Below are 26,687 nucleotides of genomic sequence, written 5' to 3' on the forward strand. Positions count from 1 at the left end.
TGTTACATGAAAGGATCACTCATGGTAGCTCCTCAATCGGTTACTCCCTCCTCACCCATGAATGGTGAGTCTAAAGGGCCTAATTCCTAGCAATCTAAGTTTGGCAGTGACTTGGCTGCACCTAAGAATGCTCTAGGCCCAGAAACTGTGCGATTGAACCTGTGCTAGCCCAGAAGTCTGCCCCCTCTCACCCTGAGGGCCACTGCAGGGTGAAAGTGCCATCTAGGGCGTCCCACAGGAGAGCTGAATTATAACTGTAGCTCCTAGAGGTGACAGTCTTAACCATCCCACTGGACGTTGTGGACAGACATCAAGTTTACCCCTGATGTTTGGTCCAAGCAAGTCACGGTACCACGTTCCCCCTCACCGATAACTGATTCAAGAGCAGACGTGTTACCCAGTTCTAGCAGATTAGATGCAGAACCCAGAAAGTCTAAAGTGGCTTCTGGGAAAGTTTCCTTCCATTTTAAGCAAGTCATGGGAAGACACAATCTGCCTTCTCTGGAGTTGCCATATCCCGAAGCTACCCTTGGAACTACTGCTACCGTCTTGGTACCAACCCGAGAATGGAACCAACAGGAAGGACGGCAGATCAGAGAAGAAGGCCCAAGTCTTTGCAGACATCATTGAGCTGCTGATTCAAACAGCCCCAAAGCCCACCTGACCTCTGGATGTTCACGTAAGGGGAAAAAAATCTCTTGTTTAAGTCAATTAGAGTTTCTGTTAGATGCAACCAAAAGCACTGAGCCGGCCACCTGGAGGGCTGGAGGCTTATGGGGAGGGGGAGACACCTGAAGGGACTTTTTCCTCCCGCTAAAGAATTTCCAAGTTTTCCTTTAGGTGAGAAACTCGGGCTGAGAGCCATGAAAGGATGTGTCCAAGGCCACACAGTGGGGAATCAAGAGCATGCCAGCCTATCAGCCTTCCGGCTAGTGCCTGCTCCACCCCAGCCCCTGCCCTTGAGGTCGAGTCAGCCGTGATGGTGGGGCCTGTGAGGTGGGAGCCTCGAAGTTCACTGGCCCAAGTTAGCATTTAGTTCTCCTGCTAAGCAAAGGCAAGCGGATATCAGAGATACTTGCATCTCTGTGCTGAAATCATGTCCTTGGGAGAAAATATCAAAGTCCCCCAAGCTGTAATCAGGGCGGTTATAGGTAACAACTAATTGCTATAGTTTCTAGACAGATTCATTCTGATTGAAAAGAACTTGTCCAAAGTTCCTTCCCAGGACAACGGAACAGGGCAGACCTCTGAGAGCATAGGCTTGTGTCTGTCACACCAGAGCAGGAAGACCCTCCTCGCCCTGAACTCCTTCCTCCACCCTTGGAGCATGTGTAAGCCAGGCGGCCATATCTCTGTAGGAGGGACCAGGAATGGGCCCAGAGACATCACCTCAACTCCAGAGAGTGCCTGGAAAATGGCTGCCTTCGGGCCATACAGAGATCTTATCCTTAGAGATCGTCTGCCCCTTGCCCACCTGTGAGAGCTTCCTGAACCTCGAGGGTGTGAAGCATTCATTCCTCAAAGAGTTCCTGAGCCCCCAACTGTGCCAGGTGCTACTCTAGGTGAGGGGTATTCAGCAGTGAATAAGACAAAGTCCCCATGAGTGCAGAGGAAACGGCAGATCAATAAATCAATATGCAATCTAACGTAAGGGGTTGTCAGTGCTATAACAAAATCCAAATCAGAGAACCGGGAGGAGGACAGTCAGGGTGTTTTTCGGAAAGGGTGGTCAAAAAAGGCCTCCCTCAGGAGGTGAAACTGTAACAGATGAGCTGAGAAACCTTAATGAATCGAGGAGTCGGCCGTGCAGATATCAGAAGAAGGTTCCAGGTGAGGGAAGTGCAAGCAAAGGTTTGAGCCAGGTTTGAAGACTAACAGGAGTTGGTGTCACTGGAAAGCGATCTGGAGGGACAGGTGGAGGAGATGAAGTTGGAGAGGTGATAAGGTCAGATCTTGAGGGTCTTGCAGGCCACGAGGAGCACGTTGGCTTTCCCTCTTGTGTGCGATTGGAGCCGTTGGAGGGTTTGGAGCAGAGGAAAGACATGACCCGACGCAGGTTTAAAGAACCACTCTGGCTGCTGTATCCATGTGAGCTCCCTGTACACAGTAGGTGTTCACTAAACGTCAGGGGTTATTATCACTGTTTTCAGGCTCTTGAGCTCACTGAGAGCAGAAACCTGAATCGAGTCATCTTGCGCCCCCAACATCCGGTACAGAGGACGCTAAGATGCGTGGATAAACAAATGACTCAGGACCTGAATAAATGAGCAAGCAGGAGTGGGTTCTGAGGACGAGACTCAGGCCCCAGAAGAGCGCCAAGACCCACGGTTGCCAAGGCCCCCCACCGAGGCCAGCCACGGCATGAAGGAGGTGTGCTGTTGGCCATGCAGCAGAAAGATCAAGTGAGCACCTGTCTGGGTAAGCACCACTGTCGAAGGCCTAAGGACGTGTAGGATGCAGCTGGGCCCCAATTTGGGCTGCAGGGGCCAAAGCGCACCTGCCGAACACCAGGCGCAGGGCAGGCAAACCACGTGGGGCACTGGCTTCCAGGATCGCCAGGCTGCCTCCACTTCAGGCTCACCCTGATTCCCCTGGGAGCATCTGGGACAGCACAAAAGAGAACCCCAGAGGGTGCAGCCCAGCCAGGCACTGGTGTGCCAATTTTGGGTTCTCAGTCTACTTGGGAGGTGGCAGAGATTGTGGTGGGCTAGGGCAATCACGGAGGGCTTCCTGGAAGAGCTGCAGCCTGGACAAGTGGAAAAGATTCAAACTGAAGGTAGGTACTGGAGAGCGGGAGTTGCAGACACTGACCCCTGCCTTGCCTCCAGCTGCCCCGTGAGCTCTCCCACCTTTGAACCACATCTGATAGCCCTCCCCACTATCTACAGGGCAATGCTTTGGCTTTGCATTCAGAGGTCCTATTTCCAGAAAATGGCCTGAACCTACCCATCTAGGCTTGCCTCTTCCAAGCAGCCACACGCAGGGCACATGTTGTGCCCTAAACACATCATGCATTTTCTATCCCAGCGCCTCTGGTCACATTGTTTGCTCTGTCAGGAATTTCCTTTTTCAGGCCCAATTTCTAAACTACCGCCCATTTTTCAAAGCCCAGCTCCAGTGTCCCGGCTTCAGAGAAGTCTCCACCCTCTGATCCCACATCATACACAGCTGGGAAGAGCTGTATGCCAAGCTGGACTTAGCTGGGTTCTGTCTCTTTGGGGTGACTGTTATGTACCAGTTAGGCCTCTTGTCCTGGTGTAATTATTAGTAGCGTCCCTTTCACTCCCAGATGTTTCTAGCTAAGGACAAATTACATAGTCACCCTTCACTGTCCCCACACTTCTCTGCCCAGCTGAAATCCTTTGGGCAGCAACCACGTTGGCACATTGGCAGAGCAGAGCACGATACTCTGACACATTTGGCCAAAGTCATTCATTTCACGCAAGCAATTTTTGAGGTGCACGTGGGGCAAAGCAGCAGACTGAGAGGTCCCTGTCCTCCTGACACATGTTAGACGGGAGAGGAAAAGAAGAAAACGAAGATCACTTCAGAGTTACAAGTGCCATGGAGGCAATCAGGAAGAGAAGGGGAGAAGCAATGCCGAGGGGCAGAGGATGACTTTAGACAGGCTGGGCAGGAAGGGCCTCGGGAGAAGCATTTGGGGCCAGAAAAGCAAGTGCGAAACCCCTGAGGTCGGAATGTGCTCAGTGTGTTTAAGGAGCAGCTTCGAGGCGAGCGTGGGGGAAGTGAAGGGAGATCGAGGGGAGATGTTGGCAGGGACCAGAAAATGCTGGAATCTGTCAGCCACAATAAGGAATTAGGATTTTTTTTCTGTCAATGGAGGGTTTTGGATGGGGGAGTAATGTGATCTGAGGGTTTTTTTTTCCCCCAGACTGAAAAGTTTTTATTTTTTCATCAAGCAATAGAAGACAAAGTGCCATGAATCTTCTTCTGATTGGACAAAGCCACCTTATGACTGTTTCTCTGCCTAGAAGCAGTGATGTCAGTTACAGCGATGTCATTACAACACCGCCACTGGGACACAGGTCACCAAGACCATCAGAGTTACAGATTTCTTTTCGGAGGTTATCCTCACAGAATATGGTAACAATTTCTAGTCTTAAGTCCTACAAAACAACCTTATTCAAACTACTTCTAAGTTCAGGGTTATATTAACAGCCACAACAACTTAATAATAATCATGAATAGCCACATAGGTTTCCAAATGGTGTAGAAAAATTACACTGATATTCTTGGTAAATGTTCTCAGCTAAAAGCAACAAGCAGGACTGGACAGCTCAATTTCCCCAGTGGATGGAAATGGAGAAGGGGATGCATCGGGGCTGACTTAAAAGCAGCAAAATGAGGGACTTCCCTGGTGGCCCAGTGGTTAGGACTCCATGCTTCCACTGCAGGGGGCATGGGTTCGATCCCTGGTTGGGGAACTAAGATCCTGCATGCCACATGACCAAAACAAAACAAAACAAAAACAAACAAAGCAGCGAAATGTAAAACAGAGCATAAACTTTCTACATACCCAAAGTCATACCTGGATTGAGGGAACCTCTAAAATTGTAGTGTTCTGTTATGAGTTCTTCTAATTTAAAGAGATGTCACCAGAAAACTACTAGAGCTAAACAATGAATTTGGTAAAGTTGCAGGATACAAAATTAATAGACAGAAATCTCTTGCATTCCTGTACACTAACAATGAAAGGGCAGAAAGAGAAATTAAGGAAACAATCCCATTTACCACTACAACAAAAAGAATAAAATACCTAGGAATAAACCGACCTAAGGAGGCAAAAGACCTGTATGCAGAAAACTATAAGACACTCTTGAAAGAAATCAAAGAAGACGCAAACAGATGGAAAGATATACCATGTTCTTGGATTGGAAAACTCAATACTGTGAAAATGACTATACTACCCAAAGCAAACTACAGATTCAATGCAATCCCTATCAAATTACCAATGTCATCTTTCACAGAATTAGTACAAAGCCCAGAGATAGGGGCTCCCCTGGTGGTGCTGCAGTTAAGAATCTGCCTGCCAATGCAGGGGACACGGGTTCGAGCCCTGGTCTGGGAAGATCCCACATGCCACGGAGCAACTAAGCCCGTGTGCCACAACTACTGAGCCTGCACTCTAGAGCCCACGAGCCACAACTACTGAGCCCACGTGCCACAACTACTGAAGCCCACGCGCCTAGAGCCTGTGTTCCGCAACAAGAGAAGCCACCACAATGAGAAGCCCACGCACCGCAACAAAGACTAGCCCCCACTCACCGCAACTAAAAGAAAGCCCGCACACAGCAATGAGGACTCAATGCAGCCAAAAGTAAAAATTAATTAATTAATTTAAAAAAAGAAAGCCCAGAGATAAACCCACACACCTATGGTCACCTAATCTATGACAAAGGAAGCAAAAATATACAATGGAGAAAAGACAGCCTCTTCAATAAGTGGTGCTGGGAAAACTGGAGAGCTACATGTAAAAAAATGAAATTAGAACACTCCCTAACACCATACTCAAAAATAAACTCAAAATGGGTTAAAGACCTAAATGTAAGGCCAGACACTATAAAACTCTTAGAGGAAAACATAGGCAGAACACTCTTCGACATAAATCACAGCAACATCTTTTTTGACCCACCTCCTAGAGTAATGAAAATTAAAACAAAAATAAACAAATGGGACCTAATGAAACTTAAAAGCTTTTGCACAGCAGAGGAAACCAAAAACAAGACGAAAAGACAACCCTCAGAATGGGAGAAAATATTTGCAAACGAAGCAACTGACAAAGGATTAAACTCCAAAATATACAAGCAGCTCATGCAGCTCAACATCAAAAAAGCAAACAACCCAATCCAAAAATGGACAGAAGACCTAACAAACACATGAAAAGTTGCTCAACATCACTAATTATTAGAGAAATGCAAATCAAAACTACAATGAGGTATCACTTCACACCGGTCAGAACAGCCATCATCAAAAAACCCACAAACAGGGCTTCCCTGGTGGCGCAGTGGTTAAGAATCCACCTGCCAGTGCAGGGGACCCAGGTTCCAGCCCTGGTCTGGGCAGATCCCACATGCCACAGAGCAACTAAGCCCGTGCTCCGCAACAAAAGAAGCCACTGCAATGAGAAGCCCGCCCACCACAACAAAGAGTAGCCCCCGCTCGCTGCAACTAGAGAAAGCCTGCACATAGCAACGAAGACCCAACGCAGCCAAAAATTAATTAATTAAAATTTATTTTAAAAAACCTACAAACAATAAATGCTGGAGAGGGTGTGGGGAAAAGGGAACCCTCATACACTGTTGGCAGGAATGTAAATTGATACAGCCACTATGGAGAACAGTATGGAGGTTCCTTGAAGAACTAAAAATAGAACTACTATATGACCCCACAATCCTACCACTGGGCATATACCCAGAGAAAACCATAATTCAGAAAAACACATGCATCCCAATGTTCACTGAAGCACTATTTACAATAGCCAGGACATGGAAGCAACCTAAATGTCCATCAACAGAGAAATGGATAAAGAAGAAGTGGTACATATATACAATGGAATATTACTCAGCCATAAAAAGGAATAAAAATGCATCATTTGTAGAGTCATGGATGGACCTAGAGAGTGTTATACAGAGTAAAGTAAGTCAGAAAGAGAAAAACAAATATCGTATAATAACACATATATGTGGAATCTAGAAAAATGGTATAGATGATCTTATCTGCAAAGCAGAAATAGAGACACAGACGTAGAGAACAAACGTATGGATACCAAGGGGGAAAGGGGTGGGGTGGGAGGAATTGGGAGACTGGGATTGGCACATATACATTATTGATACTATGTATAAAATAGACAACTGATGGGGACATACAGTATAGCACAGGGAACTCTTACCTAATGCACTGTGGTAACCTAAGTGGGAGGGAAGTCCAAAAGGGAGGGGATATCTGTATGTGTATGGCTGATTCATTTTGTTGTGCAGTGGAGGCTAACACAACATTGTAAAGCAACCATACTCCAATAAAAATTAATTTAAAAAAAATCTACACGCAGACGTAGAGAATGGACTTGAGGACACAGGGAGTGGGAATGGTAAGCTGGGACGAAGTGAGAGAGTGGCATGGACATATATATCCCACTAGATAGCTAGTGGGAAGCAGCTGCATAGCACAGGGAGATCAGCTCGGTGCTTTGTGACCACCTAGAGGGGTGGGATAGGGAGGGTGGGAGGGAGGCACAAGAGGGAGGGGGTATGGGGATATACGTGTATGTATAGCTGATTCACTTCGTTATAAAGCAGAAACTAACACATCATTGTAAAGCAATTATACTGCAATAAAGATGTTAAAAAAAATCTACAAATTTCCTCAATAGGGTTGACCATCAAAATTTTTAGAAACTGGAACAATCAAATAAAAATAAAATTTAAAAAATAAAAGAAAAAAATATTAAAAAATTAAAAGATCAGTTGGTGAATCAAAAAAGTTAAGAAGATTCGGGGGCTCCCCTCCCTGCACCTTGCAGGCCCTCCTCCATCCCTGTCTTCCCAGCTGGTTCCAACTTCTCTTGCACGCCCCTGCCGAGAGCAGCACCCCCCCCTTTATTTTGTGTTAAGGTCTCCCCAGGTCCTCGGGAGCAGAAGAGAAGCCCTTCCATGGGAAGGGACCTGGGTATGGTCATTCCCCCAAAATGAGATGGAGACAGCCCAAAAAAACTGTCTTAGGGGGTCTCAGGAGTGGGGCTCGGCTAAGCTCCTGTACTAACAGGATCCCATGAGGGTTTGGACCCGGCAAAAGGAGAAGAAAGTAGAGTTGGAGCTAAAGTTAGTCTCCAAGAACACAGCACGAAACAAAACAATGTGCTATCCCTGCGGGCCCGGAGCTCCTGGTGTCTCTGCTCAGGGGCCCTGTGCTGTCCCCCGTTGCTGAGGGGGACAGGGCACTGGAGCAGAGGGGGCAAAGAGAGCTCCGCCAAGCTAGCGGACAACCCTCCCTCTCTGGAGACAATCGGAGAGGCAAATTCAACAAGAAAGCCTGTCTCCTCAGCTGTTTGTAAAAAACCTTGCTTCTTCAGTTATTTTGTTTCTGAGCTATCACTTTAAAGAAAATAAAAACAAACATGTGAGATCTCGGCAGGTGGAGAAAGGCCTCACGACCAGAAACACCCCCTCTCCAGCACCCCCAAGCTGGCCACCTAAAAACAAGTGGAGACAGGGGAGTTGGGTTCTGTGTGAGTCCAGTGACTGGAGCTCAGGGAGGTAGGCTTCTGGAAGGGACTCCATTACTGTCCCTGCCTTAAGTGCATGCCCAGATATGCCAGCGTGGCAGAGTTCCTGGGGTTTGGGGAGCTCTTGTGCATTGGCAGGTGGCCCACCTGGGTTCACAGGCAGTTCTTGAGGTCCTTATAAACCTGGGAGCAGGCAACAAGGTCGCTGGCAACCTGGGTGAAACTCATGAGAAGGGCGATGACCAGACACAGGCAGGACACAGACCTTCAAAAGTCAGTAGCAGGGGTAAGAAGAGCAGTGTGGTCACAAAGAATGCACTGCCCACTGCTTCATGTCCTTGACCTCACCCCATGCCCATTCTGCTAGATGCCCAACAGTCCATTAGCCTGGCCTGTGGTCCTGAGGTCCTGGAATGTCCAAGTCTGGCTGACCAAATGCACCCACTTCCTCTTGGGTGACAAGACTCAGCTTGCCACAGACAGGTGTGGGCTCAGCATTAAGTATGAAGCCTGGCATGCTGTGGCCTTGAAGGAGTAGGCCTTAAAGAGGCACTGGTCCTCCTAGTGAGGACCTGTGGGTGCCCATGTAAAAAATGGGTAGTGGGGCTTCCCTGGTGGTGCAGTGGTTGAGAGTCCGCCTGTTGATGCAGGGGACGCGGGTTTGTGCCCCAGTCCGGGAAGATCCCACATGCTGTGGAGCGGCTGGGTCCGTGAGCCATGGCCGCTGAGCCTGCGTGTCCGGAGCCTGTGCTCCACAACGGAAGAGGCCACAACAGTGAGAGGCCCGTGTACCGCAAAAAAAAAAAAAAAAAAATGGGTGGAAGGCCATGATCAAAGACAGGTCCAGGCCATGAAGATGATGGTAGTACCTGTCCACAGCGCTGGGTGCTTGGGTAGACACTGTGGCATGTGACAGTCATGTGATGCATGGAGCCTACATGGAAATAGAAGAGCATGGCCATGAAGGCCACAATCTTGGAGCTGAGTCCACTGAAGTCCAAAGGGGTCAGAGTACATGGAACAGAAAGCAGACAGCAGAGTGCCATGGCTGGCCTAAGCCCAGGTCCCCAGGAGGCAGAAAGGAGTCTTGTGTAGGGGCCAGGTCCCAGGGCAGGACTTAGCCAGACTGGAACCCATAGGGCCTAGGAGGGGCCTCTGTGGGCCACCTTGCTAGGCCTTGCCTGGCTCTGTGGGGCCTATCCCAGAGCAGGTAGTACTGCAGGGGGTTGGGCCACAGGTCCTCTTTAATAATCTGGGCAACCCTGTCGGCCTCCGGGAGGCTGTGCTTTGAGAACCAGCTGAAGAAGCTGTGGATGGTGTCCCGGTTCCTGTGTACCAGAGTTGGGAGGTTCCTGGCCCCAGTGCCAGCAAATGCGACTTGCAATTGACACCACCCGGCCTGAGGATCTGCACTCATACTTCTTCACTATCACCTTGTTCCGGAAGTAGGGGTTGCCCCAAAACTGAACTTGAACTTGCAGCCCGTCCTGGCGTGCCTGTGCTCCCTCACTTCCAAATTCATCAGGTAGCAGAGCATGTCTTCGCCTCGGGGGCTGATCACGGCTGACAGCTGCGGGTGGTTCAGGAAGGTGGTGACCCAGAAGCCAGGAATATTTTGGATGATGAAGCTCCTTCGGGCTAGGTGCAACCGGTGCATGTGCCCAAAGCTGCGCTCCAGCCGCAGGTAGGCCCTGTCTGCCTGGGCACTCACGGCCTCCAGCTCCCACTGGATGGCTTCCAGCGGGTCCACAACTGGGCCACCAAAGTTCAGGAGCCCCGGGCCTTGCTGCGCCTCCGCTCCCACCTCCAGCTTCTCCCCCCGCACCAGCTTCTCGGCCACCTCCATCTCCTCTCCCACAGGCTGCTTCCCCACCTCCCGCTCCGCCTCCTCCATGAAGATGGCGCCCTCCCCACTCGTCACTTCCTCTGCCTTCCCGCCGGCTCCAGCCCGAGCCTCCCACCCTTCTGCGCCACAGGTTTCTGGGCCCCCGTCCCCGAAAAGGCCGTTTTCTGGGCTCAGGCCAGTGGCCGCGGAGGCCGCTTCCCGGCCCCCCGGGGCAGGTAGGGCGGTCCCTGGGCGGGCTGCGGGGTCGGGATACCCGCGTCCCCCAGCCTCTTGGGCCCCAGACGCGGTGACCGGGCGCGCGGCGGTTTCCAGGCCCCCCGCACCCTCGTCTGCCATCACCTGCGGGAGCCTCTGGCCTGGAGGGGCTCGGGGCGCGCGGGCGATACTGCGGGTTCAGCGAAAGGGGCGGCTGGGTGGCTGGCAGCGACCCCAGCGGGACCGCGAGTAGTAGGCAGGGAGGCCCGATTTTCTCCTACGGGGCTCGCCCCGCCCCTTGCGCCCCGACGCTTTTACGGATGTGATTCGCAAGGGTTCCCCGGCTGTCTTGGGACTAGGCGCCTGGTGGAGCGGCAGGGGGCTGCCCGGTGGGGATGCGACTGCGGGCGCCCAGACAGAACTGGGAGTCGGCGGTGGAAATGGGGTGAAGTGCAGGGGTGTACCAAGCAGCGAACAGCTCTGAGCAGGCGCCCAGGATCAGGCCCAACCCCAGAGCCACCGCGCCAGGCAATTACTGTTCCCCGCATCTGCGGTGGACAGGTGGGAGTCGGCTGATGCCCACACGCGACTGTGGCTTTGGGGCAGTTTTCACAGGATAAATTACTCAGGCATATGCAGAGGACTCAAGAGGTATCCTTTGCAGCGGCTGACTAGACTGAAACTTGCATAGTAATTGTCAGGCACACAGAGGTGCTCAAAATATTTGTGGGGAAAGGCAGAAACAAGGTCTGAGTAGAAGGATCTAAGGGCAAGGGAAGATCCCAAATGCTGCCAACCAGGAAGCAAGTGGGCCTCTGCCTGGTTTCCCTGAACGAGCTGAATCTTCCTGGGCTGACAGGCTGAAGGGTGGACATGGCTTCACCTCGTCCTAGGCCTAGGGGCGACCCCTTTCTCTGCTCCAGACATTTCACAAATGTGAACTCTAGTCTGAAGTGCAGGATCTGTGCACAGATAGTAAGAGCCTGGATGGACCAGCCCCTGCAGCCCTGATCCTGCAAGTGCACCTGCGCTCCTGTGATCTCAGCTCCCAAACTTGTGGCCCATGGAGGTCAATACACCCAATACCCCACCCGCTCACCTGGAAGTCCTTGCCACCTCCTCCAGAAGGCCTCCAGCTTCCTCCCATCCAATGGAAAAGATAGCTTTGAGCCCCCAGACCCACTCCTGGGTATGCATCCCCTAGAGGGCAAGGTGGATTCTCTTGGGGCCCTAGCAGGGATCCAACCCACTGGGGTGGACAGTTAGTCAAGTAAACAGAAGGCCAAAGAGATGAACACCCAGCCCACTGCCTTTGTACATAAAGCACCTGTTACACACATTAACACTTAACGTCCCATAAATTCTTGGGCTGGTCTCTGGAGTGATTTGCACTGCTTGGCTATGAACACTGGCTCCAGACCCCAGAAAAGCAAGCTCAGTCTGAGCCTTGGACAGGAGGATCTCAGTACAGAGCATGGGGCCCGGAATAGTGATGACTACCTTCACTGGAGACTGGCCAAGCAACATCAGGTGAAGCCATAATGGCCTTTCAAGAGTCTGTCTGAACCAAATGGGTAGGCACGAGTGTGGTCAAGGTTAGGTCCTAGCTCTGTCACTTACCAGCTGTGCACCTTGGGCAATGGATGACATTTTTTTCTTGGACAACCAGCATCCATTCCTCATCCTAACACTACCCCAAATTTCCTTTGAGAAACTACTCCAACCCTTGTCTCAGCCTTGTCATCACTGGCCTATAGTGACTGGTTTTGGGATGGCACAGAATGCCATCATGGCCAATGAGACAGGAGACGCTTATGTGAATAAAGGACTCCTCTCTCCCAGAAAGGGTCCCTCTCCAGTTGTGGTCAGCACTGTGTGAAAATGACTGGAATTATGGCAGCATTCTTCTCCTACATAAAGGGACAAACCATTTTGAAGGGCTGGAGGATGAAGTCACAACTGCACAAGATAGGGCAAACACAGGAATGCTAAGGCCAACCATGTTTTAGCTGCTGGATCAATATTAACCTCAAGACTGCACTTCATCTGGCATTTTCAGTGACATGAAATTTCACCATTTAAGCCAATTTGGTTTTTCTGACTCTTGCACCCAAAAATATTAAGTGGTGGCATGATGCCACTTACCTCAAAGATCTTTAATATCAAAGGGCAAAGTTTGTAGGTGCTAATGTGAAAGGTTGTTACTGTCTGCCCTATACTCATCATCCCCTTGGATGCTAAAGATGTCTGGATTCCAGTTCTTCTTCAAGCTCTCTCCTACCCCTTCCCAATCAAACAGGTTCACAACTTCCAAACACATCATTCAGAAGTTTTTAATAAACAACTTCATTATAAAAACTTTTTTTTGAAAATGTAATTCTGCAAAACATTGAAAAATCTACTTTAACAAAGATAGGCCCTGTGCATTTTCTAATGGCACTTATATTTTACAATTAAAAACCTTGTTTTATATAAAGCCAAAAATACTCCAAGAGGTTATTCACTGTGTTTACAAAGTGCTAGAAGGTTTTGTCTTGTATTTTTCTCTTTAAATAATCTGGCGTTCCGAAAGAGTGGCTCCAAAGCCTTGACCACTGGGAAGGAGGGAGGGAGGTGTATGAGAAGTGGTGTTTCAGGAGTTCTAGTGCCAAACAGTAGGAGGTGGAGAGGTGCACTATGGGGAGAACCCGCTAAGGAAGGAAGCTCACACCCGAAGAAACTGAACTGGAATGCTTCTTCCAAACCCCTCCATAGAGGCACTAGATTATGATGGTGGATCCTTCTCCTGTCACACCAGTACACCCCTTTCCCTCGCCACAGACCCGACTCTCCAGTGGTGAGGTTACAGCCAATTCCTTCCACAGCAGGTTCAGAGTTCCAGGAGAGGCCAGGGTGGGGTCCCAGAGGAATCTGGACTTTTCTGGCCAACACCTGCCTAAGGCAAAGTTTCTTATTACATAAATATCCTTGTTAAAAAGCAAAATATTGATCCTGTACAATATAAACTGTTAAAAAAAATCGTGCTTAAAAACAGCTCCTAGGTAAGAGAGGAGGTGGAGAGAGGGTGGAGAAAACAGCTACCAAAAAGAAGGGGGGTGGAGACTTAAAGGGCTACTAGGGGAAAGTTTAGGGCAGTGAGAGAATTTCAACTTAGGACAATATCTACGAGCAAAAGAAGTAATCACACCTGCTTCCCAGATTTCCATTAACAAAATGCCATTGTAAAAGGGTGAGGGAAAAAACCTCATTGTTATTCCTTTCCCCACCTCTCACATCTCTAAGATGTGCACAGATCCTCTGAGCTGACACAACTGGGCATGCTATCCCCTGGCCCCCAGGACTGCACTCAACCCTGACCAGCTACTGTGCAGAGGGGGAGTTGCCTGCCACTGTTCAAGGCAGCTCATGCTGACAGAGGTTGGAGGTGGTGGGGGAAGGGAACATCACCCCTTTTCCTGGTCCCCGTTTGGTCTCTGCCAACATGCCGTGGCTCCTGTCCTGGGCAGAAACCCCTAGGCTCTCATGGCCTCAGTAAGGGTACTGAAGTGGGTTTGGTACTGAGTAGGATAAAGCTATTCTTATCCTCTGAACCAGGCCAATATGGACTTTTTTCTTTTTTTAAATTTTGGGGAGGTTTAAGAAATGGCTGGGTGTCTATGGTCCAAAAAAAAGGTGAAGGCAAATGTTCCTCTGCACCAGCAAAGTTCACAGTGATAGGAAAATTCCTTGTGGGTGGGAAGGGCACTGAAGGAAGAAAAGAGGAACAGGACGGAAGGAAGAAGTGAGGGGAGGAGGGGCAAGGCCCCAGTTATAAGGTTTTAAATAGTTGCTTTGCCTGTCCTATGAGTTTCCCAGCATCACTAATGGGGGAGAGTATTCAAGGAAGGGACAGGAAAGAGCAGGCAAAGAGGAGGCGACTCTTCTAACAGCCCAAGACTTTATATTCTGTGGCCAGAGGCCCATTTGCCTCTGTAAACGAAAGATGCAGGGAAGGTAGCAGGGAGGGCTGAGGGTTGCTGGGTCTAGTGATGAAGATCAGAGACGACAAGGAGAATGGCAGCAGAGTCCTGTTTGGATCCTCACATACCATTTCCTATATACGAGTCCCAATAACATGCACAGCATGCAGGAGGCGGCTGCGTACCAAGGGGACGCTTTTAAAAGTAAACCTTAATTAGTCCCTGGGACTCACTGAAACTAATTTTTAGAAGCCAATCACCTACTCTGATTCTAATCTTGCCAGACACCTTTATATCTGGTTTTGTCTTTTTGTTTTAAAAGGTATCCCAAACTAGCCTGCCTAAATTAAAACATGCTTATTCACTCCACAATGCTTCCAATCAAGGGCCAGGGAGCTACATTATAAGGCTTTCACCTCAAAGGAACAGTACTGGCCCGGGCTGAAGCAGAAGGCTGGGTCTTGGACCTGCTCAGTTCCTGATGATAAACCAAAGTGATTTCTAGACAGAAGGGGGAGGGGGGGAGGACTGGGAAGAGGCTGAGGCAGTTCCTCGGTAGTTTGTCCTGAAACCCTAGTGGAGAAGCCAGTATGAGGCACCTGCTGAGAGAAGCGCCCAGAAACTGCTGGCTGCATCTGTAGGAGTTAACAGTAAAGAGGTAGGAGTGTGTTTCTGAATCAGAGTGGAAGTGTCTCAAGAGGGCCCCACACTGGTGGTCCCTGAGCTGCCTCCCTTCCACGAGTGGGAAGAGCAAAGCCCATGCAGAACTGAGATGAAGCAGGGATGGGGTTCAGCTGGGCAAGAGCTGTGCTGTCTGTGGCAGGGAGCCCCACAAGTCAGAAGAACTAATCATTTGTTGCAAGAAACTTGCTGAGTACTGGCGGCAAAAGTGAGAGGAAGATGGAAGTTCTTTGATGGAGAGCAGAGAAGCCTAGGCACAGTGGGCCTGAGGCCACGGGACTGCAAAGTGGGAAAGAGGAGGAACACTGTAGAGAAGAAAAAAGTTTGGTATGGGAGGCAATGATGTACACCCAGAGATTAGGACTCAACTATCTGCCCAGTCCTAACTTTCTGAAAACTCTTCTTCCAACAATTCCACAACTTCCTGGAAAAGAGACAGGAGAGAGACAAATGAGGTCTCACCCTCTCCTTTGCTATCCACACCAGCCTAGAACCGGAGTCCCTCGTTCCAAGACTAATGATAAAAGCTCATGACATTCAGGGTGAGGATTAGAGAATTGGGGCGGGAGGTGATGGAAGTGGGCATGCCTTTCACTTCTTCCCCTCTCCAGTTCAAAAGGAGGATGAGGGGGTCATGATGTACTTGGAGAAAAACAGAATTGCAGACCTGTGAGAAAACCGCTCCAATCTTCTTGCCTGTCTCCTGTGGACTCTGCCGAGGAAGGCAGGAACAGACACAGTCATGGAAGATGGCAGAGACTGAAGCAGTCCAAAGTCAGTTTATTTCCCCACAGGGGAAAAATATGACCTCAAGTGAAGAGAAGTCAGTGAGACCCGACTCCGCCTTGTAAACAGGGCTCCAGTTAACACCAGGTACCAAATGGTTCCGGCTGGTGCCAACTGGAATGGACTGGTGGGAATGGATTCACGGTGTGTAAACAATGTTCACTGCAATCATTCTAAGGCTATACAGCTCAGCAAGGGAGGTGAAATGGTGTGTCTGAGGCGACTGTGTAAACGGTACCGTTGCTGGAAAACACTGAAAATGGAGGTGCTAGGACAGGAGGGATGGAGGTGATGGGGAAGAACAGAGGCCCTCTCTCCTGCCTGTTGGTTGGAAGCAGGTGATGGACCCGCTGCAGCAGGGCCTGACCAACTGCTGTGGGGTCTCCAGGCTGGGACCAGAAGACGGGCTTCTTGGGCTATTTCTCTAGAGGTCATCCAAAGTAAAACCCTCTGTGTCTCCAAGAGACCTCTCCCTTCTCCAAAGAGGAGGAGGTTCTGATGCTTTGGAGAGGGAGAGGGCTAGGTGTGGCTCCCGATTCAGATTTAAAAAAAAAAAAAAAAAAGTAAAAATACCTGAAGTCCTATTGTATGAAATCTTTTCATGGGGTTGGGGCTCAAGGCTCCTCCTGGAACTGATCCTGGAGCCCAAGCCCCCAAACCAAGTGCTCCATACAGATACTGAAATTTTTCTTTTTGAACTCAGCTCTGAAAGCTCAGCTGCCTTCATGGGGGATGCATATGGGGTAGATACTGAGACTCCCTGACAGAGCCAAGACTGAGCTGAGGTCCTCCTTGGGGCTACTGGAATGCCTGGTGGAAACGAGGCAGGGTGGTGGTGCTCAGGCCAGAGGTGAAGACAGGAGGCAAGGAGTGCAGAGGCCCAAAGTTCAGCGGTCCCCCAGCTCCCGGGGAATCTTGAGGCTGAGCTTGCAAAGTGGTGAGCAGGGGCTGCGCCTCGGCCTGGGAGTAGCCCATGACCAGGCCTCCTGTGGCCCCGGGTGGGTTACACGGGGGCAGGTTGAGAGGAAGAAAGCCCAGTAAGTGGGAGAAGTCCACATTAGCAGCGCAGAGGGCCTCAGAGAGGTTGGCGGGGCTCTTGGTGAGCAGTGCTTCATCTAGGAGGGCCGCAGCTGCCGCCGGCTGAGGTGAGGCGGGCTGGGGTTCAGCGGATGAGAGAGAGAGGCTTCCAGGAAGCTCCGCCAGAAAACTATCCACCTCCACTTTGGGCAATTTGTCGGGCAAGTATGAGGTAGATCCAAGCTGGTATTTTGGAGGAAGCTGAGCCGGGGAAGAGATAGGTGAGGACTCCAGAGGGTAGCTCATACCCATGGGCAGCGTGTTGTGCACCAGGGAGTGTGGCACGCCCGCACTGGGCATGGTAGGGATGTGGGCACCATACATGCCCATGGGCAACATGCCAGGGAAGGCCTTGGCCCCCATCACGTCCCGAGAGGCCATGCACAGCACAGGGCTCAGCTCTTCCTTCACGCTGACTGTGGAGCTGCAGCTGAGTAGGCCTAACATGTCCACTGGCTCTGTCTTGATCTTGAGCAGCTCTTGCGAGTGACTCTTCTTGACATGACGTGTCAGGTGGTCTTTGCGGCCAAATCGCTGGGCACAGTACTGGCACAGGAAGTCTTTCCGGCCTGTGTGGACCACCAGGTGCCGCCGCACATCCTTACGGGTATAGAACCGCCGGTCACAGTGGTCACAGGGGTGCTTCTTCTCCTTAGTGCCACCTGCTACCCGGCGCGAGTGGGCCTTCAGGTGCTCTAGCAGGGCCTGGGTACTCTCGAAGGTCTGCAGGCACACCTTGCAGCTGAGGTCACCACTGCTGGCGGCATGCATGGCCAGGTGGCGCCGGTAGCCCAGCTTCGTATTGTAATTCTTACCACACTCAGAACAGTGGAGGGCCTCTTTGTTGGGGTCATGGGTCTGCAGGTGGTTCCGCAGATGATCCTTGCGGTGAAACATCTTATCACAGTACATGCACTGGTGGGGTTTCTGGGCTGAGTGAGTGGCCATGTGCCTGGAGATAGGGATGGAGGGCAGAGGAGAAAGAAATGAGATCACAAGGGCTGGCTAGACAACTGAGTTGTCCACTAACAGGCAACCAGACACAAAAACTATGGTACAGCCATGCAATGGAATGGAATACCATGCCAACTGTATTCTATAGATATCCCTGACCACCTGCAAAATCACATGTACTGCTATTCTTTGCAGCACTGATTTTAGTGGCAAAAAATCAGGAACAATCTAAATGTCCATCAATAGGGAATTGATTAAGTTATTCTATGTCCATAAAATGACTCAACTTTTTTTTTTTTCTGGCCATGAGGCTTATGGGATCTTCGTTCCCCGATCAGGGATCGAACCTGGGTCCTCAGCAGTGAAAGCGCAGAGTCCTAACCACTGGACCACCAGAGAATTCCCAACTCAACTTTTTAAAATAATGGCAGCTTTATACGTACCACAGGTAACAAGCTCCTAGATACACTTAAGTCAAAAAACCCATGAGACAGAATACTGCCTATGGAATGGTATTATACCTATGAAAAGAGGGAAGATATATGTATGTTTGCTTGTATGAGCTTAAAATATTTCTGGAAGGCTACACAAGAAACTGACAACACTGGCTACCTATGGGGGAGAAGAAATGGGCAGCTTTTATGGGTGTGATGGAGAATTTTCATTATATACCTTTTGAATTTTGAATGCATTTCCTTTGCAAAAAAAAGCGTATTTATAAAAATTTAAATGACACAATAAAGGGAAAATGAAATGTATCTAAACTTGCTGATCTGGAACAATATCCGAAGATATAGGGAGCCAAGTCAAAAAAGGAAGTTCAGTATAGTGTGTGTAATACAATCCCCTGTGAAAATAAAGAAGGAAGGGAGTACACGTTTGAATGTCTCAACAAGGACATACAAGAAACTGCCTTTGGGGAGGAGAACAGTGGCTTCGAGTGTGACAATTCGTTTTTCACTGCATGTCCACTGGCACCATTGAAATTGTTTGCCACACAAAGCAGCAACATTCAATTCTAGCATATGTGCTGCCGAAGCGAGCACAGCAGCAACACTGAAAAACTTTTCTTTAGTGATCTGGCACCTCAGTGTCCCTTGGTTTGCTCCTGCTCCTTTCTGTCTGGAAAGCAGCTCCGAATCCAGGAACTGCAATCCAGAGCTCCACAGTACATTCAGAATCAACTCAGCAAGACTTTGGAGTCCCACTGTTGGCAAGCCCTGTGAGATGTGTGATTAACGCTGTTCTCCCTAAGAGGCTGAAACACAGGGCAGCCCCACCCACCAGTCAGTAAGTGGCAGAGGCTGAATTTAAACACAGACCTTCTTGAGGCCCAGGTTCACTTAGGTATGCCACTGCTGTCTCTAGCACAGCACCCAGTGATTCTTATCAATCGCACCCATTACCCTCATGCTATGTGTGAATGCTCACACCTATGAGGGTTACTACTATTAACCTCCTGGGACACAACTGGCATGAAAACGTATGAGAGGGAGATGCTGAGTGATCCACAGTCTATTTCCCTCATTTTGAAGGTGAGGAAACAAAGGCCCAGAGAGGTTTAGTAATTCACCTAAAATACAGTGACTAAGGGTGGAGTCAAGGCTCCTGTCTCCTGGCCCAGGACCTTTCCTGTAGCCTCCCACTGACACTCAGACTGTCACTAAGAAAGTCTAAGAGGACAGCCCCAACTGGAATTCACCTAAGACAGAGGAGCACACAGAATCAAAGCATTCCTGAGGACAACAGAACTGTCATGAGGGCAATCCTGGCCACACGCTACCCTGTTACCTGTTTTAGTTCCTTCCTATCAACTGTTTTCCAGACAAGGAACTGAGGCTTTCTGTGGTCATCTTGTCCTTGTATTTACTCATTTACTGTCTGTCCCTGCTACTAGACAGTAAACTCAAGGAGGGCCAGCACCCCCATCTGTCTGGCTCACTATTCTGTCCGTATCACTGAACACTGTGCCTGGTATGTGGCAGGAGATCAATAAATAATAGTCAAGAGATAAATGACTGTGCATCAGGGAAGTCTACATTTTTGGTAAAGGGCATGTTCATGGTCCTCTGACAGAAAGGCAAGGATAAAATCAAAATTATGTCCGAGCGGGCCCCCCTCCCTTCAAAGCTGCTCTGTCATTATCTGCTTTACACCAGGGCTTTCACATTCCATTTCACTTTCAGTAGGGGTTCTTGGGCTTAGAAGTTTCAGGAAATCTTCCAACCCAGAGGACACCAGGGACTCTACAGAGACATAAGTAATCATCTGAGTGGCATGCTAGTTCAGTAGAAGAGGTACTGTAGGACCTAAGAAGCTATAGACCTTGGGTAAGTTACTTCTCCACTCTGAGCCTGCACTTTAAAATTTACAGATTGGACCTGAGGGTCTCCTTTTCCTTCTAAACTTCTAAAACTGATTCCTAATTTGGAGCTAATATTCTGACCATTACCTGACATAGGTAGGGAAAGCAGCACAGGCGTACCTCAGAGATATTGCAGGTTTGGTTCCAGACCACTGCGATAAAGTGAACATCACAATAATAGGAGTCACATGAATTTTTTGGTTTCCTAGTGCATATAAAAGTTATGTTTACACTATACTGTGGTCTATTAAGTGTACAATAGCATTATGTCTAAAAAACCAATGTATATACTTAATTAAAAAATACTTTATTGCTAAAAAATGCTAGCTATCATCTGAGCCTTCAGCAAGCTATAATCTTTTTTTGTGAGAATTACCAAAACATGACACAGAGACATGAAGTGAGCAAATGCTGTTGGAAAACTGGGCCAGCTTTCTTGACTGAGAGTTGCCACAAACCTTCAATTTGTAAAAATCGCAGTATCTGAGAAGTACAATAAAGTGAAGTGCAATACAATGAGGTATACCTGTATTGAAAAAAAAAAAATTCTATCTAGTTTGTTCGTGGCTATCCGATATTGTACCCATCAGATTCTAGTGTTTGAATAAAAAATACCACCATTATTTTTCAGTGAGTGACCTCAAACGGCTGACGTTCAGGGTACACTTATGGGACAAATTAACCTCTACTCTTCTGCCACAGATAAAGTCCCACACTCAGTGGAGTCTCTCTGGCTTTATCCTCTGGAAACCTCAGGGCAGGAAGAAGTATGGGAGTATCACCTACCTATACAGCTTGTACTTGGAGGCAAACGCCTTGCCACAGTGCAGCTGAGGGCAGCTATACGGTCTCTGCTCTGGATGGGGGAGGCTCTGAGGCCTCAGCTTCTCCCCATTTGAGAAGGGTGTCCCCGAGATTTCACATTGGCACTTCACTTGACTCTCCGCCTCCCGGCCCCGAGGCCTGGGAACTAGTTTCCAGCCCACTTCCTCCTCCTGCTTTGCATCTTGAATCCAGGGGGGTACGCTGGTGAAAAATGTGGTCATGGCAAGGCTAATGGCGAAGGGCCATGTTATTGAGAAAGCCTCCCCATCAGCTCCACAGGGCTCTGTGCTCTGTCACAGCCTCCAACGCAGCCTTCAGAAAACAATCTCTTCACCTGAAACATCAGAACACCTGGTGTTAGGGAGCCCAATACCATGAAAATATGGGCTCTGGAGGCAGAGAGATCCCCGTTCCATCCCAGCCCTTCCACTTAGAAGCCATGTGACTTTCAGCCAATTACGTATTTCCCTGAGCTGTTCCCTCATTTACAAAATGGGCTTAATAATCTCCTACACCATAAGGATCTTTTGAGGATTAAATGAGATAATAAATACAAAGCATTAAGCAGAAGGCTGGGCACCTAGTGCTTAGTGGTAACTATTATTACAAGTACCACCTAGGCTAATAGGAAAACGGGATAATCAGAGGAAGTAAAAGCCCTAGACTCCAGACTTTCCCTTCTAACTTCACTTTTACATCCTTTCCACTAAATTTAGAAATAGCGGCACCTCCTCCTCCTCTTCACCCTACCTCCTCCTCACTTTCTACAATTCTCCTCATAGAGGTGCTAAGGAGCAATAAAATGCCCAAAAGGCATCAGAGGAGAAAGAAGAAGCCATCACTCAGGAAATTTACACCCTGGAGAGTCAGCCCCTGCGCCAGATGTGTTCCTTAGCAGATGTGTTTCTTAGCAGCATATCAACATCAAGAGGTTCTGTCTGAGGAAGGCAACAGCAAACTCAGCATTTCCACTAAACCAGTACTGGTCCTGTCCCGCCCTCAACCACCACTCTGGGTCTCTCGGTCTCAGGGCCCAAACCATACTTCTTTAGCAAAGTCCGTTGAACACGCAACGTGTTGAGTGGTGCTGAGGATCCCAAAGACCCTCATAGAACACATGCATGTCTCCATTATGAGCAAGTAACACATTTGCATTAGAACTTAGACGCCATCACCAAACTCTGATTCTTTGAGAGTTCAGATCACATCTCTTTCATCTCCACACACCCAGCATCTAGAAAAGGACTTTCAACTTTCTTTTAGATGAATAAATCAGTCATTGAATGCAAGTGGATTCTTATTGGCTAACATGCTCAGGAAGTTCTGGTTTAAACTGAGTTCCAAAGTGGGGAGCCAATATCTTGAAGTCTGATGCTTTCTACTGGGTTGTGGAGTGGGGCGGGGGAGCAAAGGTGACACAACTTCTTTCCTGACTCAACTCAGAGGAAGAGAGAAAGGGCATTACCATACTGATTCTCAAAAGGGTAACAACAGAGCCACATTCACACTCACAAGCTCATCACACGAGATTACCAACCCCAATGCAACTTGCTATAACAGGGGGATTTCCTTTGAAGAGGTCATGCCAAAATTTGGTCATGAGGCTTTTCCATGTGAAGGGAGCAAAAGGGGTATCTGGGGATTGTCCATGAGCATCTGGGGAGGGCTCCAATTGCACAAACTAGCTGTGGGCCAAAGAATGCTGGCTCAGCTCATTAGCACCTGCTGCTTACAGTGACCATTCAACCAACAGGCTGGCCGTGAACGAGATGATGGGATCAGCGGGTTTATGCCCGGGAGAGCTTTGCTCATCATTAACATAAGCTACGTCCTGTTCAGGAACCATTCCTCTTGTTGAAGAAACACTGCAATGTAATATGATAAACATCTCCCTATCACGAGTGGAGATTTGCCTAGAAAGATCTGCACAAAGGTGGCTGCATTTTGTGTGAGTCACGTGTTAGCACTAAAAACTAGTCCCACTTGAGCCTTCGAGTCATCATGGCATATTTGCCTGCTTCACGATAAACCTCAAAGGCCTCTGATGTCTGGCTTTCATCGTTTAAGTCCCCTCCTTCTTCCAAAGGGTGGAATTACCTGTTTATAATACCAGTGATTACTAGGCAGCTTGGAATTGGGTAGAGAGCGAGCACGAATTTGAACATCTAGTTTGAAGGGAATTTCCCCCACCTTCAAAGTCAAATTCTGCCCCACCCCCCGTCAATATGTGAAATCATGCACCTCAGCCTCCGGAAAGTTGGGAATGGCAGCCGGAGGGAAGCAAGTCACATCACTTTGGCTAATGTGAGAGAGGAGCCTAGCTTTGGAAATTCCACACAAACTCAGAAAGAGAACAGTATGTCCCCCACCTCCCACACGTCCACCTCATCTGTTCTCCTGAACAAGCACAAACAAGACACAGCAGTCTAGTATGCTGCTGCTGGAAGAGTAATGGGCTTCTAGGAAAGAGGCTGATGGTGGCTAAGAAGAGCTCTCAAGGTTGTACTGACAGAACCAAAGAAGGAAGGCAGCAGCCATGTGCTTGCCTTGATTTGCACTTAATGGGGCTATGGCTTTAGTGTTACCTTAGGAACCCTTCTGGAAATCTAGTTTTTCTCCCTCTGTCCCTTGTCTACAAACTCCTTTCATCCAGGAAGATTCCTGGGCCTCTCCCACATTATCTGAAAGCCTATTCCTTCAGACATCTTCCTCTGCAAACTGTGAAAAAATTCTGCTTCCCTTTCAAAGCTGCTCTTCTGGTCTCATACTCTAACCTTAACAACTACAGAAGCTGACAGAACCTGTTCCCATAAAACAAACACAATCAATCCCTCCCAGTTACTGGTGTAACTCGGTATATTTTCATCCTAAGATTCCTTCTGGAGTCTGATATGAAGAGGGAGGTATTGTGGAAAGAACCTTGGACTTGCTATCAGAAGACTGCCACTTACTGGCTGTGAAACCATGGGCAGGTTATGTAGTTTCTCTGAACCTCAGTTTCCTCAATTTCTAAAATAGACATTTGTTCTCCTTACCTATAAAATTCTCATGGAAGATTCAGTGAAACACTCTTGAAATGTCTGACATAAAACGTGTAAATACAAACAGTGCTGTCTCTGAGGTCTAAATTGTGTCTCCCTCTTTTCCGCACGGGGCCTGAATAGTACTACTTTTTTTTCCTCCCTAGATGAGTCTTCTCAGGCCTCAGAGTGAGTTTCCTTCCCTTCCCAACATCTCCCCAGAATGCAGCCTTCCCCTTTTCCCTCACAATTAACCCTCAGCACATCCCCCGGAGCCAGTCGCCCTTACTTTATCTTCCTCCAGTACCATATCCTGGGCCAGAGTTCCCTCACTGTAGGAATCTCCTCTATTATTAAGACCCCATACCCCAAATACAAATGCTTGCTAAAAACTCTGTATGGCCCTCTTTGGAAGCCTTTAAAAGAGACAAATCGCTTCCTCGTCTGTCTGTCCTCTGTTGTGTGCCATGATGCCTGCTGCCCTCTGATGAAACTATAGTTTTTATGGTGTTACATCATCTCTATAGAGACTGCGTTCTTTCTCCATTATTAGCCTGTTTCCTCATCTGTAAAACTAAAAATACTTACCTCACAGGCTTGTTGTAAGGATTATTTTAGTCAGGTATGCAAAGGACTCAGCACAGGGCTTGGCTTGCTCTAAGTACCCAACAAAAGGCAGCTATTATCTTTGCCTTTGTATAGAGTTGCATGTTCCCACCTTCTGCTGCCACAGTTGAATTCTCTCAAACCTCCCCCCAAAACTGTTGAGAAATAGCGCCCCTGCACCAAGGAAAGGGTTAATCTGTAAGTGTTCTTAACTAGAGAGACCCACAGAGGATTAACATCTCCACTTCAGTGACTACCCTAAAATAGCTTTTATCCCTGCTGCCCGAGAGCTACTTGGGGATCTGAAGAACTCAATTCAACACCTGCCGAGGAGGAAACACACCCAGAAACTTTCCTTGCGGTGGACATAATCTTCCCTTAAGCAGAACCCAAAATAGCAACTGGGAAATTATAAATAGACTTAGAGATAAAAAACAGGTCCTGACCTGGGCATCAGAAACAAATCCAAAAGACACACTGACTGACTGGAGAACAGTGAGAAGGAAAGGGGGAAATGGGTATAGCTGCCCCCCACAAAACACAAACACACATACACTCCAGAGTGGGGGGGTGGAGAATTAAATTACAGGGAGGCTGAAGTGTCTCAATGACTTGCATCATTCCAGGAGACATCAAACAGGATTAACAGGGGCTGCTAGTTCTTCTATCGGTGTAGATGGACCCTTTTTGGGGTGTCCTTTTGATTCATGATTTCCTCTGATTCCCGCTGCCTCCCACTCCTAAGGAGGCCTTGAGCAAATGGCTGCAACTCACAACAGCCCCATTTTCACCGAGAGGAAACCTGATTAGACACCCCCCCCCCAATCCCGTGGCCTCACCTTGGGCGGTAGGGTTAGCAACCCCAGGCGAGACTCTTTCAGAGTCCCAGGCAGACAGGTGGGAAAACACATAGGCCAGGTCACAGGAACACTTGCTGGTGAAAGTACCAACTCCCCACACCCGATGTCCCCTTATCTTGCACCTTACAAGTCCCTTTCCCCCACCGTGATGGGGCCAGGACAGGATTTGCAGGGGATAGCCTGTCTTCTGGTTCGTTTCTAGACCACCATACTGCATGGGGGGAAAGGTTAAACGCCCCTGGGCTGGGAGGGCTGGGGGTAGACGGCTGCCAGACCAGGGACAGAAATTCAGGAAGAAGTCTGGAGGTCTCAGGAATGGAAGGGAGGGAGGAGCAAGTTATCTCGATCCCTAAGAGACCCCCACCCCACCCTCCGCAAAGAAAGAGAGACGGTGGGGGGTGGGGGATGGATTACATGGGCTGGAGAGTTAAAGTGGCTGAAGATAAAAGCGAATTCCCTGAATTTCAAGAGTCTCAAAATGGTACCGGGTGGAAGCTGTCTAGAGTTTGGGAGTACGATCGCCGAGGAGGGAACTATAGGTAGAAATTATTTGGGTTCCCCAGAACCAAATAATTGGGGGAAGCCTCAAAAGGGGTTATGTGGTTCTGGGAAATGAAACAGAGGAGAAAGAGCGAACTATTTGGAGCAGGAAAGGGGGTTATGTGGGTCCGGGTAGGCGTGTCTGAGAGAAGAGAGCAGGTGCAGCTTATCTGCGTCCCCCAGACCCGGGTCCCCGGTAAGATCAGCAGCGCGTTATCTGGGTTTCCAGGGAGCCTGCGGGGTCGGGAGTGGGGACCCCCCCCCCAGGGCTGAGGCTCCAGGTCTCGAAAGGGAGGGGGCCAGCGGGGTTTCTTCAGGTCCCCCAGACCCAGGTATCGGGTCCGGGGAAAGTTTTCGTCACCCTGGGGCCTATCTGGGCCGGGCTGGCGCAGAGGGGGCCTCGGGTCGGGGGTGTGGGCGACCGCGCTGAGGGGCCAGAGATGAGGGGCGCTGCCACTCCGGGCGCCGGGCGCGCGGGTGCAGCGAGACTGCCTCCCGCCCCGCTCCCCGCCGTCCCCCGGGGCCCTCGCCCACACTCACCGCGCTCCGGGCCCCGCGCTGCGGGCCGGGCCGCGCTCGGGCTCCGCCAGGCCCTCTCAGGCCCCGGTAGTGGCGGCGGTCGGGCCATTGTGCGGTGCATTCTGGGAGCCGCACGAGCGGGCGTTCTGCCCGTGGAGGGGGCGGTGCCGCGGGCTCTCTATGGTCCCGCCTGCCCGCCGGCTAGAGCGGCC

At 49.4% G+C, this 26,687-nt stretch overlaps 2 protein-coding genes across 2 annotated transcripts; both read right to left on the bottom strand.

Annotated features, from left to right (window-relative positions):
- Window positions 1-9,359: 9,359 nt before the first annotated feature.
- Window positions 9,360-11,480, bottom strand: LOC136135400 (putative testis-specific Y-encoded-like protein 3). Its single transcript, XM_065893281.1, is given in 4 exon segments — window positions 9,360-9,587; window positions 9,589-9,707; window positions 9,710-10,473; window positions 11,383-11,480. Coding segments are annotated over 4 exon segments (1,209 nt in total).
- A 5,027-nt stretch (window positions 11,481-16,507) lies between these two features.
- Window positions 16,508-26,541, bottom strand: PLAGL2 (PLAG1 like zinc finger 2). The gene is made up of 3 exons (XM_065893337.1): window positions 26,497-26,541; window positions 20,892-21,264; window positions 16,508-17,738 (listed from the first exon to the last, which is right to left on the bottom strand). The coding sequence occupies exons 2-3, from the start codon at window positions 21,149-21,151 to the stop codon at window positions 16,508-16,510; spliced, it is 1,491 nt and encodes a 496-aa protein (XP_065749409.1). The 5' UTR covers window positions 21,152-21,264; window positions 26,497-26,541.
- Window positions 26,542-26,687: the final 146 nt, after the last annotated feature.

The sequence above is a fragment of the Phocoena phocoena genome, chromosome 15 (assembly GCF_963924675.1).
Source record: "Phocoena phocoena chromosome 15, mPhoPho1.1, whole genome shotgun sequence".
NCBI lineage: Eukaryota > Metazoa > Chordata > Mammalia > Artiodactyla > Phocoenidae > Phocoena > Phocoena phocoena.